Source organism: Camelina sativa, chromosome 19, assembly GCF_000633955.1.
Source record: "Camelina sativa cultivar DH55 chromosome 19, Cs, whole genome shotgun sequence".
NCBI classification, from domain to species: domain Eukaryota; kingdom Viridiplantae; phylum Streptophyta; class Magnoliopsida; order Brassicales; family Brassicaceae; genus Camelina; species Camelina sativa.
In genome coordinates, this window is record NC_025703.1 from 6,598,138 (window position 1) to 6,614,092 (window position 15,955).

The 15,955-nt window shown below is 38.2% G+C and overlaps 4 protein-coding genes across 6 annotated transcripts; 2 read left to right on the forward strand and 2 right to left on the reverse strand.

Annotated features, from left to right (window-relative positions):
- On the forward strand, nt 1,097-2,100 carry LOC109130790 (EPIDERMAL PATTERNING FACTOR-like protein 3). Its single transcript, XM_019240825.1, has 2 exons — nt 1,097-1,426; nt 1,850-2,100. Exons 1-2 carry the CDS (start codon nt 1,303-1,305, stop codon nt 2,098-2,100), a joined length of 375 nt encoding a protein of 124 aa, XP_019096370.1. The 5' UTR covers nt 1,097-1,302.
- Nucleotides 3,503-8,877, forward strand: LOC104765189 (probable phospholipid-transporting ATPase 7). Of its 2 annotated transcripts, none has more exons than XM_010488868.1 (11): nt 3,503-3,687; nt 3,960-5,917; nt 6,001-6,111; nt 6,197-6,473; nt 6,561-6,649; nt 6,752-6,839; nt 6,934-7,143; nt 7,231-7,356; nt 7,454-7,552; nt 7,648-7,839; nt 7,923-8,877. In XM_010488868.1, exons 2-11 carry the CDS (start codon nt 4,089-4,091, stop codon nt 8,631-8,633), a joined length of 3,732 nt encoding a protein of 1,243 aa, XP_010487170.1. In that variant the 5' UTR covers nt 3,503-3,687; nt 3,960-4,088; the 3' UTR covers nt 8,634-8,877. The 2 variants fall into 2 exon arrangements, with proteins under 2 accessions (XP_010487170.1, XP_010487171.1); XM_010488869.1 differs by having other exon boundaries at nt 3,963-5,917.
- On the reverse strand, nt 8,878-10,851 carry LOC104765188. Of its 2 annotated transcripts, XM_010488867.2 has the most exons (2): nt 10,404-10,851; nt 8,878-9,100 (listed from the first exon to the last, which is right to left on the reverse strand). In XM_010488867.2, exons 1-2 carry the CDS (start codon nt 10,709-10,711, stop codon nt 9,073-9,075), a joined length of 336 nt encoding a protein of 111 aa, XP_010487169.1. In that variant the 5' UTR covers nt 10,712-10,851; the 3' UTR covers nt 8,878-9,072. The 2 variants fall into 2 exon arrangements, with proteins under 2 accessions (XP_010487169.1, XP_010487168.1); XM_010488866.2 differs by lacking the exon at nt 8,878-9,100 and having other exon boundaries at nt 10,177-10,837.
- Nucleotides 11,655-14,279, reverse strand: LOC104765190 (eukaryotic initiation factor 4A-1). Its single transcript, XM_010488870.2, has 5 exons — nt 14,098-14,279; nt 13,392-13,460; nt 13,202-13,305; nt 12,678-13,108; nt 11,655-12,594 (listed from the first exon to the last, which is right to left on the reverse strand). Exons 2-5 carry the CDS (start codon nt 13,457-13,459, stop codon nt 11,959-11,961), a joined length of 1,239 nt encoding a protein of 412 aa, XP_010487172.1. The 5' UTR covers nt 13,460; nt 14,098-14,279; the 3' UTR covers nt 11,655-11,958.

Sequence of the window (15,955 nt, forward strand, 5' to 3'; positions counted from 1 at the left end):
TCTTAAATTCATTTTTACGTTTGGAAAACAAATTTTGTAAGAAAGTAGGAAAAAAGGTAGGAGGAATAATTTATTTTACTTGATGTAAAGAAATTGCTAAAACTGTGAAATTCAAATTTGACTGATACGATTCCTTTTTGGAGTAATTCACACTCCGTGTGGTGTGAGGCTTGGCGTTTACTAAAACTAGAAACGAATTGATCAGTCAATTTTATGAAAATTGCTCGGACCATATTCTAAAAATAGATATATGATGTGTCCATTTCCATTCATTTATTCGAGCTGACACCATCAAAGCCTTCCTTCCTACCTACGCTCATTAGTGCATGAAAATAACACTGTCACTTACCACGTATGTAATTTTTTTTTATTATAGTTTACAATTAATTTTGTTATCATAAATAGACTAAATAGCACATATATAAGTAACTAATCTTTCGTTAATTTCTTTTCTTTTTAAAAAATCAAATTTGAACAACGTGTAAAGAAAGAAATTTTGATAGATATGTGGACGGTTCACAATCAAGTGCATGGTTTTGTCCTCATGAGATCAGAGTTGACCTTAACATGAGTCCTATACTCCTATATGCAATGTGATTTATCTGTAAGAGTGACCTATTCACAAATGAGAGACCCTCTGCGAGTTTATTTATTTTACTACTCTTAAAGGAAACGAAGCCATTGAGCCGTGGAATGGCTCTGCAGTCTATGCCCATATAATGGCAGGTTATCATTTTGTTTTTCTTTCGTTTTGATAATATATAAAAGCATTGTTCTGATGATGAATGGACCATCTCGTACATAGATTCTTCTCCAGTAGACTGATCTCTCTCTCTCTCTCTCTCTCTCTCTCTCTCTCTCTCTCTCTCTCTCTCTCTCTCTCTCTCTCTCTCTCTCTNCGTATTCTTATCTGTTTTCTTCTGATTTCTGATTTCGAATATTTACTTTCATGTACTGAGACATGTCAGAAAAAGATATGCAATTAAATGAGCTGTAAAATCCCCCAAAAAAAAATAATTCAAATTTGTTAAAAAGAGAAAGTTGCTCATTGGTTAATCAGTTTGCTTTTTGATTAAAAGAAAAAAGGCAAAACATTGATAGATTGGTAAGAAAATTACTTCACTTGTCCCATAAGCAACAACCTTCCTATTGCTAGAGCCTATAGGCATTAGGCCTAAACCCCCTAAAACCCACTGGTTCTTCTTTCTTCGTCTTCTTCTCCTTCTTCTTCCTCCTCCTCTTTCTTTTCTTTAAACCTTTATATACATCATTAGGAGCCATCATTATCACATTATCATCATCATGCGAATGAGAGAAATAGGAAAGTGTTTTGTGGTTATACTGGCCGTGATGATGATACAAATAGTGAGCTGGGTTGATGCAGCAAGCAGGCCTATTGCTTCCAGTCACGTTTCTTTTTATCCAGGTTCAGTTTCTTATTTCTTCAAGAGTCTACTAAATTAGACCATTACTATGTATGTATCTATATACTGAAAGGCACATGTAGATATGTAAGTATGAATGAAAGAGTTCTCTGTTTGGTTTCTGCTTGCAAAGAAGGTTAGGTCGAATTCTTAATTGCTTTACTAATTTTATGAGCAAATTAATGACTTGTATTACTGACTATATTAGACCGTGGTTCCAAATATTTGCATGATCAACGGGTATATAAAAAAACAAATTTTGTTTTAGAAATGACTTTCATAGATTAGTCAGTGAAAAGGTTGTTAAAAAATGTGCATGTGTTCTTGGGTCATCTCTCAAAAGAAGCATAGGAAATGGAATTATGTATTAATTAATGTCTATTTTTTTTTGTTTTTCAAAATAAAAATTACTATATGGCCTGCAGAGATAAGAAGCCCACAAGCTGCAGAACACAACTCAAATAGGCCCTTATTGAAGCCGAGTGAGGACAGAGAGATAGAAGAAATAGAGAAAGGAAGAAGAATAGGATCAAAGCCACCAAGTTGTGAGAAGAAATGCTACGGATGTGAGCCATGTGAAGCCATCCAAGTCCCAACCGTTTCTTCAATTCCTCACCTCTCTCCTCATTATGCTAATTACCAGCCTGAGGGTTGGAGATGCCATTGTGCCCCTTAATCAAAATCCTTCTCTCTTTTGAATCCCTTAACTAAACACAATCTAACATATTATTTATCTCACATTTACAATCTCTTTTAAGGTATTAATTATCATCACTCGCCAGTATTATGAAGACTTGTTAGTAAATTAAAACGTTTAAGATTACTAAAAATGAAAAACACCAATCAACTTAATTATGACACACCTATTTTAGCTAGTATTTAGTATAATGTATAAACCAAAGCTTAGTTAAACCGATATAATATTTTCGATGGTGAAATTTATTTTTTTTGTATACTAGAAGCGGGAGGGGTTCGTTCGTTTGTTTGTTTGTTTGTTTTCCTTGTATCATATGGTTTCAAACCGTTCAAGTAATATTTGTTAGTTGATTGGGCCGGGCTTGATATTTAATGAGGAACAGATTGGACTTGGAGGTGACGACGACCCAGAGTCCAGAGAAATGAAGTGAGTGAATGATGGTTATATTCGGTTTAGTTGTATAACCAAACCGGTTTTAGTCTCCGTACATAAGTATCTTGTACGGACTACTATAATTCTCATAAAAATTATCGAAAATAAATTCGCTTTTATTAATGTATTAAATTACGGACTACGGAGTACTATAAAATTGTTGTGTGATCTTAATAATCGTAGTAATTGTAAACTTTGTGACAAAGAAACATATCATTTATATTCCAACAAAATACAATACTATAAAACCAGTTGTTTGGTTATACAACTTAGGAAATTTAATAGATTGTAAATAAATAGTTTGATTTTGTTATATAGGTATTTTTTAACTTTTTAACTGAAAAAAAAAACACTAATAATAAGAGAATCGGTAAAATAGGAAGCTGAAACGGAAATTGCTGCGTTGGGTTGGAGAGAGAGAGAGAGAGTTGCAGCAGAACGCTCCCCCGCAGGGAGAGAGTGTGACATTTTTTTTCCCTTTTCGATCTTTCTTCTTCTCCAAAAGAAAGAACGAGAGCCTTCCTCTTCTTCTTCTTCTTCTTCTTCTTCCTCTTCTTCCCTCTTCTGTTGTTTGCGAATTTGCGATAAAGCAATCTAACATCATCAGCTTTTTGGTTTTGTTAACATCTCCGTTGGAATCGGGTGTTTGCGCGAGTTTCTTCATGAACGATCCTCCCGATTCTAGGTGTTTCTTCGATCCCAAACTNTTCTGGAACTATCAAATGTGAAGATCCCAATCCTAACCTGTATACGTTTGTTGGAAATCTTGAATATGACGGCCGGGTTTATCCGCTCGATCCTAACCAGATTCTCTTGAGAGACTCAAAGCTCAGGAACACGGCTTATGTCTATGGGGTGGTGATATTTACTGGCCATGACACAAAAGTCATNTCCCCCGCAGGGAGAGAGTGTGACATTTTTTTTCCCTTTTCGATCTTTCTTCTTCTCCAAAAGAAAGAACGAGAGCCTTCCTCTTCTTCTTCTTCTTCTTCTTCTTCCTCTTCTTCCCTCTTCTGTTGTTTGCGAATTTGCGATAAAGCAATCTAACATCATCAGCTTTTTGGTTTTGTTAACATCTCCGTTGGAATCGGGTGTTTGCGCGAGTTTCTTCATGAACGATCCTCCCGATTCTAGGTGTTTCTTCGATCCCAAACTCGATTTTGTTTATTATAATTTGGGAATTTTGCGTCGCGTTTCTAGGGATTTCCGTTGTCTTGTGCTGCAAGGTGTTTTTTTTTTTTGGGAATGTTGGTGGTTCTGATACGACGACTCGTTAATGGATTCCTTAATTTTTCATGTGATCGTTTCTTGATTCGATTCTGCGGTGGTTTATTCAAAGGGCTCGATTTGTGATTCGTTAAGCTGATTTGTTTTTTTTTTATTTATTTTTTCTTGATTTCTCACAGTAGTGGCGAGGGCCTCTGAACCAGGGGACACATCGTTTGGTAAAAGGAGATTTTCGTGTTTCTTTGTTGAACAGCTGATTCGGTCTCTCTCTCTCTCTCTCTTGCGTTGAGCTCACACTTTTTGAGAGAATGGGGCGTCGCAGAATAAGATCAAGGATTCGGAAAAGCCATTTTTACACCTTTAGATGCCTAAGGCCAAAAACCCTAGAAAATCAAGAACCCCATATCATTAATGGACCTGGATACACTAGAATTGTTCACTGTAACCAACCTCATATGCATCTGGCTAAAGTCCTCAGGTACACCTCTAACTATGTGTCCACCACTAGGTATAACCTCATCACCTTCTTGCCCAAATGCTTGTATGAGCAGTTCCACCGTGTTGCCAATTTCTACTTCCTCGTTGCTGCAATTCTCTCTGTCTTCCCTCTCTCCCCATTCAACAAATGGAGTATGATTGCACCATTGATTTTTGTGGTCGGGCTTAGTATGGGTAAAGAGGCTTTGGAGGACTGGCGCCGGTTTATGCAGGATGTGAAGGTCAATTCCAGGAAAGCCATTGTTCATAGAGGGGATGGTGTTTTTGGTCGTAGGAAGTGGAACAAGATCCGTGTTGGGGATGTTGTCAAGGTGGAAAAGGATCAATTTTTCCCTGCTGATTTGCTCTTATTGTCATCAAGTTACGAGGATGGGATCTGTTATGTCGAGACCATGAACTTAGATGGCGAGACCAACCTCAAAGTTAAGAGATGTTTGGATGTTACCTTGCCTTTGGAACGGGATGATGCTTTCCACACTTTCTCTGGAACTATTAAATGTGAAGATCCCAATCCTAACCTGTATACGTTTGTTGGAAATCTTGAATATGATGGCCAGGTTTATCCGCTCGATCCTAACCAGATTCTCTTGAGAGACTCTAAGCTCAGGAACACGGCTTATGTCTATGGGGTGGTCATATTTACTGGCCATGACACAAAAGTCATGCAGAATTCAACAAAATCCCCTTCAAAGAGAAGCAGAATTGAAAAGAGAATGGACTACATCATATATACTCTCTTTGCCCTCCTTGTGACCGTCTCCTTCATCAGCTCACTGGGTTTCGCAGTGATGACAAAGATGCATATGGGAGAGTGGTGGTACTTACGACCAGATAAGCCCGAGCGCTTAACTAATCCAAGAAATCCTTTTCACGCTTGGGTCGTCCATCTGATCACTGCTGTCTTGCTTTATGGGTACTTGATTCCCATCTCATTGTATGTTTCCATCGAGCTCGTAAAAGTTTTGCAGGCAACTTTCATAAACCAAGACTTGCACATGTATGATAGCGACAGCGGGACTCCAGCTCAAGCACGCACATCGAATTTGAATGAAGAGCTGGGACAAGTTGACACAATCCTTTCCGATAAAACAGGAACTTTGACATGTAATCAGATGGATTTTTTGAAATGCTCCATCGCGGGTACTTCTTATGGTGTTCGCGCCAGTGAAGTAGAACTAGCTGCAGCAAAGCAGATGGCGATAGATCTCGACGAGGAGCAAGGTGAAGAAATGAACGACCTTCCAAGGACTAGAGGAAGGATGCATGGATATGCCAAAATGCCCAGCAAGAACTCATCAGATATTGAGTTGGAGACTGTAATCACTGCTACTGACGAAATAGATCAGACGCAGTCCACTGGTGTCAAGGGGTTTAGTTTTGAGGATCAACGTCTCATGAACGGAAACTGGTTAAATGAACCCAATCCAGATGACATTTTGATGTTTCTGCGTATACTTGCTGTTTGTCACACTGCTATTCCCGAGGTGGATGAAGATACTGGAAAGTGTACTTATGAAGCAGAGTCTCCTGATGAAGTTGCTTTCCTTGTTGCCGCTGGGGAGTTTGGTTTTGAGTTTACTAAAAGAACTCAATCAAGTGTGTTTATCAGTGAACGACATTTAGGCCAACCACTTGAAAGGTGACATTGTAACTGTAAATCTTTCACTTGTTCGTATCGGTTCCAGTGAATATATATCTAACCACTTGTCCAATATTTTATAGAGAATACAAAGTTTTAAACGTTTTGGACTTCACTAGCAAAAGAAAAAGAATGTCTGTTATCATTCGTGATGAAAAAGGGCAGATTCTTCTACTCTGTAAAGGTGCTGACAGGTTGGCCTCATAACTTCAAGCAGTTCAATATAGCGTATCTGTTATACTAAAGTAAAGTTCAATGCGTTATCTTGAAAATTTGCAGCATAATATTCGACCGGTTATCCAAGAATGGAAAAAAATATCTGGAAGCCACTTCAAAGCATTTGAATGGATATGGTGAAGCTGGTTTACGCACATTAGCGCTCAGTTATAGAAAGCTGGATGAGACTGAGTATTCGATTTGGAACAGTGAATTTCACAAAGCCAAAACTTCAGTCGGAGCTGACAGAGATGAAATGCTCGAAAAGGTATCCGATATGATGGAGAAGGAATTGATTCTTGTCGGTGCTACTGCAGTGGAAGATAAACTGCAGAAAGGGGTATGTAGTGGAAGTTTGTATAGGATTACTACCATGACGCTAATAATTGATATTTCCTTTCAGCTTACTGTTTATTGTTCGTTACAGGTGCCTCAGTGCATAGATAAACTTGCCCAAGCTGGTCTCAAGATATGGGTTTTGACTGGAGATAAGATGGAGACAGCAATTAACATAGGGTGTGTTATTCTTTTTTGTTGCTGATAATACCACGACCCCAAATCTTGGGAATTTTATAATAGATACTAAGTGGACTAAGTTCTTTGTTTTTCCAAATGCAGATATGCCTGCAGTTTGCTGCGACAGGGTATGAAGCAGATATCCATAGCACTAAGAAACGAAGAGGGATCATTCCAAGACCCAGAAGCGGTATGTATTAGGCTGATACTTTAAAAACCTACATTACTGTTTCAATAAAGCTTGCATTTGATGTGAGAAACTTTTTATTGTTGTAAATGGCCAGGCTGCGAGAGAGAGCATTTTGATGCAGATCATAAATGCTTCACAGATGATCAAACTAGAGAAGGATCCACATGCAGCGTTTGCTTTGATCATTGATGGAAAGACACTTACATATGCTTTGGAGGATGATATTAAGTATCAGTTTCTTGCCCTGGCTGTTGATTGTGCTTCAGTGATATGCTGTCGTGTCTCTCCCAAACAGAAGGCACTTGTAAGATTGATACACCACAAGTCCTAGCTCTATCTTTTTGTTATTGACTGAAATCACTTACTTTTGTCTATCTATCTCGGTTTCTAGGTAACAAGACTAGCAAAAGAAGGAACAGGAAAGACAACCTTGGCAATCGGTGATGGTGCAAATGATGTTGGAATGATTCAAGAAGCTGATATAGGTGTAGGAATCAGTGGTGTGGAAGGCATGCAGGTCATTAAACGTGTTTTCGATTTAACTAGACATTTTCTTTGGTTAATGGCGATATAGGTCTGTTTCTGATTGCAAATGCATTTCTCTTTCTGTTCAGGCTGTAATGGCAAGCGATTTCTCCATAGCCCAGTTTCGGTTTTTAGAGAGACTACTAGTTGTCCACGGGAACTGGTGCTACAAAAGAATAGCCCAGATGGTAAGTATTTGTGGTATAATTGATATACAGAAAATCCCATCATAACCCATCGAACAACATACAACCTGATTTTGATTCACATTCTTTTCTGACAGATCTGTTACTTCTTTTACAAGAACATAACATTTGGTCTGACTCTCTTCTACTTTGAGGCTTTCACTGGGTTTTCTGGTCAAGCCATATACAATGACTACTACTTGTTGATGTTCAACGTTATCCTCACTTCTCTCCCCGTCATATCCCTCGGAGTTTTCGAGCAAGACGTATCTTCAGAAGTCTGCTTACAGGTTTACGCTTCTCTGCTCATTTAACTCTCTCCAATCTAAACCCTGAAACCTTCTTCTTATATTAACTTTGTCCCTCTCGCTAGTTCCCTGCATTGTACCAGCAAGGCCCCAAGAACTTGTTCTTTGACTGGCAAAGAATCCTCGGGTGGATGGGCAATGGAGTCTACGCATCCATAGTCATCTTTGGCCTCAACATTGGCATCTTCGACGTCCAATCTTTCTGTTCTGGGGGCCAAACAGCAGACATGAACGCAATGGGAACCACCATGTTCACTTGCATCATTTGGGCAGTGAACGTACAGATAGCTTTAACCATGAGCCATTTCACTTGGATCCAGCACGCATTTATCTGGGGAAGTATCGTCACGTGGTACATCTTCCTTGCAATCTTTGGCAGGTTACCTCCAAAAATTTCAGGCAACATGTTCCACATGCTCTCGGAAACCCTAGCACCAGCACCAATCTACTGGCTAACCACACTGCTGGTCATAGCCGCCACAACACTTCCTTACTTGGCTCACATTTCGTTCCAGAGATCGTTGAACCCTCTGGACCATCACATCATTCAAGAGATCAAGCATTTCAGAATTGACGTACAGGACGAGCGTATGTGGACGAGAGAGAGATCTAAGGCTAGAGAGAAGACCAAGATAGGATTCACGGCTCGTGTAGATGCCAAGATCCGGCAGTTGAGAGGAAGGCTCCAGAGAAAACACTCGATTTTGAGCGTTATGAGCGGGATGAGTGGCGTCTCAGCATCAACTGATACAACCTCCACCACACAACATAGTTGAAATAATTGATCCAGTAAGTTTTCCTCTTTCTCGAGAAATATTCATTAATTTTGGAGGAAACAGAACAAGGAGAACTGGGATTGAAGATAATAGAATTACAAAGAAAAGGACGGGAGAATGTTGTATTGTGCGAGTATTGATTAGAGATTCTTATAAAATAGCTTCTTCTTTCTTTTTTCTTTTTCTTGAAAAGGAATGGTTTTTTTTATGTAATTGAAGTGGTATGGTCATATTCACAGGTAGATATGGAAACTGATTTTGTTCATTCATTATCTGTCTCATTCAAGAATCAAGACTATACAATCTTGATATAATTGCACGAGAAAGAAACATTTTAGTTTGAGTTTCCTGTATTTCTTACAACAGAGATATTTTTCATAGTTTCGGGTGGGTTTTGAAAATTTCTATATCAAGAAATTTAGAGAAATATATATAGAAATCAAGAAATACCGATGACGCCTTTGAACCATTTGAAGCTCTTTCTAATGGATCCCTTCATCTTCTGNACAGGTTTACGCTTCTCTGCTCATTTAACTCTCTCCAATCTAAACCCTGAAACCTTCTTCTTATATTAACTTTGTCCCTCTCGCTAGTTCCCTGCATTGTACCAGCAAGGCCCCAAGAACTTGTTCTTTGACTGGCAAAGAATCCTCGGGTGGATGGGCAATGGAGTCTACGCATCCATAGTCATCTTTGGCCTCAACATTGGCATCTTCGACGTCCAATCTTTCTGTTCTGGGGGCCAAACAGCAGACATGAACGCAATGGGAACCACCATGTTCACTTGCATCATTTGGGCAGTGAACGTACAAATAGCTTTAACCATGAGCCATTTCACTTGGATCCAGCACGCATTTATCTGGGGAAGTATCGTCATGTGGTACATCTTCCTTGCACTCTTTGGCAGGTTACCTCCAAAAATTTCAGGCAACATGTTCCACATGCTCTCGGAAACCCTAGCACCAGCACCAATCTACTGGCTAACCTCACTGCTGGTCATAGCCGCAACAACACTTCCTTACTTGGCTCACATTTCGTTCCAGAGATCGTTGAACCCTTTGGACCATCACATCATTCAAGAGATCAAGTATTTCAGAATTGACGTACAGGACGAGCGTATGTGGACGAGAGAGAGATCTAAGGCTAGAGAGAAGACCAAGATAGGATTCACGGCTCGTGTAGATGCAAAGATCCGGCAGTTGAGAGGAAGGCTCCAGAGGAAACACTCTATTTTGAGCGTTATGAGCGGGATGAGTGGCGTCTCAGCATCAACTGATACAACCTCCACCACACAACATAGTTGAAATAATTGATCCAGTAAGTTTTCCTCTCTCACGAGAAATATTCATTACTTTGGAGGAAACAGAACAAGGAGAACTGGGATTGAAGATAATAGAATTACAAAGAAAAGGACGGGAGAATGTTGTATTGTGCGAGTATTGATTAGAGATTCTTATAAAATAGCTTCTTCTTTCTTTTTTCTTTTTCTTGAAAAGGAATGGTTTTTTTTATGTAATTGAAGTGGTATGGTCATATTCACAGGTAGATATGGAAACTGATTTTGTTCATTCATTATCTGTCTCATTCAAGAATCAAGACTATACAATCTTGATATAATTGCACGAGAAAGAAACATTTTAGTTTGAGTTTCCTGTATTTCTTACAACAGAGATATTTTTCATAGTTTCGGGTGGGTTTTGAAAATTTCTATATCAAGAAATTTAGAGAAATATATATAGAAATCAAGAAATACCGATGACGCCTTTGAACCATTTGAAGCTCTTTCTAATGGATCCCTTCATCTTCTGTTCGACGGAATAAACTTTATAGCCAGCGACTCTTCTCTTCCTCCGCGATTCTGGATCGCTGAAACTCCAGCTTCTAGAAGCCGACGCCGAACCACGATCCGCGTTTGGAACGCTTTTGCTTTTCTTTATCTTTAACTGGTAATCGTTGTTCGTCTGACTCTGATCGGCGGCTGAATCGTCGAAACTCACGCTGTGGCCTTTCACTGAAACTGCGTCTCTGCGGTTTCCAGTAGCTGCTGGCGGTTCCATTTCTTTGTAATAATTCTCCATGGTGATTTACTGATTTGAGTTTTGTTTGGTCTTGAATTCTGAAACGAAGAAGAGTCGTCGTCGTCGTCTATGTTGTCTTTTTTAAAAAAAAAAGTTAGTAAATTAATGAAATAATACTATTTAGTTTATTTTTCAAAATACACTAAAAAGAGTCTTTTTGGGAAATCAATTTACAATTGTCATGTTGAGTTGATCAAGGACCTACTTATGTTTTTATTTTCCCTTCTTCAAAACTTTTTTTTTTTTTTTTTTGTGGTCAAACTCTTCAAAAGAGTTAAGTTATTCATTTAATGTACAAGTAGTAGAAAAAAATATTACGTAATACTGGTATGAATCATTAGACTTTTTCATGTGTGTTTTTTTGGTTCTATGCTTGTGCTGTGTTGGTTAGGTTTGTGTTGTGTGGATGTGATTTTTTCCCAACTACTATTTTCTGATAGGCACGCGGATTGTCCAAACCGGTAGTGTCTCACAGGAAATAATGGAAGAAATTACTTTTAATTAGATATTCTTTTTTCGTGAAAAAAACACTTTGCAGAACTTGAGACCAATGTTTTTCAGTTCAAATTATAAAAGGCGAGCAACCCTTGTCGGTGGTAGGCTCGACTCACAAATTTTGAATAATACACCTGTTCAGACGAAAAAATTTAGTAGTGTACATCTAACATACTTTCAATAAGGCAAGAAATATAAAACTATTATTAAAACAAAAGAACAAAACGCTCTAGAAATATAAAGAAGATGTAAAGCGAGTTCGTCGCCGTGTGGAAACAGACTTTTTCATAACAAGATTTGTCATTGATGTAACGCGTGAGAGAGAGTGCCATTGCATTTTGATTGATGCCACAATGACAATGATGTAACGTCGCCTAATCACATTATCTTTGCCACAAACATTGGCCTGATATTGAATCTTACGACTTCGAAACCAAACATATGAAAAAAGGTTTTAAACCAAACTTTTGATGAAAGGATTTGATCGATACAATAATCAAAGACAAACAACAAAGCCGAAATTTTAAAATAGAGAAGAAATAAATACTCCATAAATAAAAATGGTCAGAAGAGAGATATGTTCGTAGAGGGGAAGGAATAGAGAAAAACAACTAAGAAAAAACTTAAAAGAGAAATCGCTGATAGAGAGACGACGGTGTCAAAATCAGATCAAAGAGTGCCTTGCAAAACAAGAAAAACCTTTCTTCTCCGGTGATACTAGTACGGCAACGGACGGACTTCTTTTTCTCCCTTCACAGCAGATCGGCCACGTTCGAAGGCAGCTCTTCGACAACCACGTTGTAGAACTTCTGAATATCAAACAGCATCCTCTCATCATCACGAGTCACGAAGTTGATCGCCACTCCCTTTCTCCCGAACCTTCCACTTCTTCCGATACGGTGGAGGTAGTTCTCTGGCTGAGTTGGGAGGTCAAAGTTGATGACCAGAGAGACTTGTTGCACATCGATACCACGAGCCAAGAGGTCAGTGGTGATGAGAACACGCGAGGATCCAGACCTGAACTCCCTCATGATGATGTCTCTGGTGTTCTGGTCCATGTCTCCGTGGGTAGCTGAGACTGTGTGGTCACGGCTTCTCATTTTGTCAGTGAGCCAGTCAACCTTACGCCTGGTGTTCACGAAGATCACACTTTGAGTGATGGCGAGAGTCTCGTAGAGATCACAGAGTGTCTCGAGCTTCCACTCTTCTTTCTCAACGTTGACGTAGAACTGCTTGATACCTTCAAGGGTTAGCTCATCACGCTTCACCAAGATTCTCACTGGCTTGCTCATGAACTTCCTTGTGATCTCAAGAGCTTCTGGTGGCATGGTTGCTGAGAACACACCAACTTGGATCTTTGGTGGAAGAAGCTGGAATATGTCATAGATCTGCAACATCAAGGAAACAAGTGAGATTAGAGTTTAACCATTACGGGAAACGGATTAGAAGCTCTAGGGAAATATTGACAAACCTGGTCCTTGAAACCACGGGAGAGCATTTCATCAGCTTCATCGAGAACAAACATCTTGATGCTGTCAGCACGGAGAGACTGCCTCTTCAACATGTCAAAGACACGTCCTGGAGTTCCAACAACAACATGGACACCAGCTTGGAGAATGCGCTGGTCCTCACGAACACTGGTTCCACCAACACAGGCGTGAACCTTGACACCAAGGTAATCACCAAGGGCCCTCATGACCTTCTCAATTTGCTGAGCAAGCTCTCTAGTTGGAGCCAAAACCAAAGCCTGACACTGGACAAGGGTGTAGTCCAACTGCTGCAAGACACCAGAGCAGAAGGTAGCTGTTTTCCCAGTACCAGACTGGGCCTGTTGAATCACATCGAGACCTTTGCAAAAGGGGACAATTCCTCTCTGCTGGATAGCAGAAGGCTTCTCAAAACCTAAGAGAACACAAAAACACGCATGAGATGATATTTATAAGAGCAAGACATAAATCACAAAAGATAGCTTTCAAGAGTACTTCAAACACATACCATAAGCATAGATACCCCTGAGAAGGTTCTCTTGGAGACCCATGGCATCAAAGCTCTCATGAACCTCATCATAAGAAGTGAAGAACTCATCCTGTCCCTCAAGTCTGCATCCATACAGATACAAATTAGCAACTAGAGCATTCAGAAAGAGCACAACACACAAGATGAGAAATAGAACAAAAAGACTCACACTTCATTCAGTTTCTGGTCAAACTGACGTGCATCAAACTGAGTGCCTTCTGGTGCAGATCCCGCCATACTACACACACACAGAACAACAACAAAACAAATTAGATATCGTGATGAGACAAATAAAGACAACATATATTTCACTTCGTGATAAATAACGATTGCAAAGGAGGGAATGTGACAAAATAGCCAAACTCGAAGTCCATAAAGGGAGGAAAACAAGCATTAATATCTGCCTCAGATGATGTTCGGAGAGAATGTATAAAAAGGCACATGGTTATCCATATATATAAAGATAGACACCACTCAAACCTATTTCTCCAATATGAAAGACCTTATAAATCCAGACAACCACAACGAACTGTTAAGAAACAGTCAATAACATACGAGTTATGTAACCTAGAGGTAATAAAAACTTACAAACAAATCACTGTCAAAATTAAAAAACCTACAGATTCTTAAAGATGGTAATTAGATCGAAACATAAATAGTCGTCATCATCATCACCAGCAGCTCATATAATATTAATAAACAGAGCAAGAAGATAAGGGTAACGATAAAACGATCTAGAAACAACAAAAATCAAAACTTTCAAATCAACAAACTCACAAAATCTATCGAAAACGAGACCCAAATCACGAATCTAAGGGGAAAAAAAAAAAGGAAACAGGAAAAGGAGAAATACAAGCGGAAGAGATGCAATATACCTGGAGCAAACGTTGAGAAGAGATTAGTAAACGAAAGTAGGAAAATTTCAGGGAGCTTGAATCTCCCAAACACGGATCTGAACCGGGTTGAGAGAGAAAGGAGAGAGAAAGGAGAGCGAAGATTGAGGCTTTGTTGTGAGGAGAGACTGATGTGAAAAACCGAAAGAGGCAGAGAGAAAACGCGTTTGCTTTAACTTTATATACTCCGCCTTTAGGGTTTTCCTTTGGAAATCTTCTTCCTCCTTTTTCTTTTACTTGTATTTCCCCTTTTACCCTTCTTCTCTCTTTCTTTTTACTCCTTTGTTGGCTCGGACAAGGATTTGTTTTGTTTGATGCATCAATCACACTTATTATAAACTCATTGTCTTAAAACACACAAACTCCAATTTGTTTTGGTACCAATTTGATTAAAGAATATCTAGTGGGTAAATTACTTAGGAACATATATTCTTCATTATTTTAAATAATGTTATTTGGGGTCAATAACACAAATTAAATTCATTATTTTTACATTAATTAATTTAATTTATTTTCCAGAGCTTTCTTTCTCCAAATTACAACGAGAATAAAAGTGAATGATAAACTAAAGTATTATCTCAACAAATATTTATTATTATTATTATATGTCTCTCTTGATTAAAGAATATTTCGTGGGTAAAATACTTTGGAAAATAATTTTTTTATTATTTTTATAAATTATTTTGGAAAAAAGGAATTATTTCTTGACTGAAAAAAAGGAAATATTTCTTTATTCTATTTTTAATTTATTTCCAAAGCTTTCTTTCTCCAAATCTTTTTGAGTTCTATTTTTCGTTTCCGAAACTCGTGGAAACATGGAAACAAGTTATGAAAACACGATTCGTAGAAATTATATTTAGAAACACGATCGAAACTCCGTTTCCGTTTTGAAAACACGATTCCTAGAAATTTCTATTTGGAAACACGATGGAAACTCGGTTTTCGTTTGGGAAACACGACCAAAATCTTTTTTTTCTGAAACTTATTAATAAATAAGTTGGAAATATATGAATTCATTATATATATATATATATATATATATATATATAATATTTTTAGTATTTTAATTCAACTATTAATATTTATGTTTGGTGTGATATTTTATGTATATACATACGTTTCCAAAAAATTTTCATTTTCTACTTTTAGAAAAAATTGTTTTCTGTTTTGAAACGTTTCGCTTCTGCATATCTGTTTCCGTTTCCATACAACCTATCTTGAAATTACAAAGAGAATTAAAGTAAATGACAAAAAACTATTATCTGAAAATATATTTATTATTATTAAGTATTAACACATTAATCAGGTAAGTACTGTTCCACATGACCACATTCAAATGCATTTACAAGTGAATCCTTGAATCCAATAATTTCTTTGATCAGGGGATACAAAGTGGAGATTGTGAATCTAAGCCTCAATTCAAGTATATATATATTTTTAGAGGACAAGTTGTGGGATACAAAGTGGAGATAGTTAGTCAGGGGATACATGTCTATGTGTCGAGATACATAGTATTCAATTGTTACACTCTCTTGAGCACCTCTGGACGAAACGAAGGACATCACAATGAGTTTCTTGCCTTTCTTCAGCCAGCAATGTTTTTGATTTCAGCCTTCTAACGAATTTACTAAGCTGTTGCCATTGTAGACATAGCTGGAGAGGACAAAAATGTATGAGGAAAACTAAGCAAAAGACATAAAAGAAATGCCCCCAGCTCCGTTCTGTTATTTTTGAGATTTTTCTTCAAACGATTTAAAATGCTAGTAGCAGCTGAGAGAGAGAGGAACATGTCCCCTCGGACAAGAAGAACTGTCACGACTCGGGGGATCATCATAAGTGT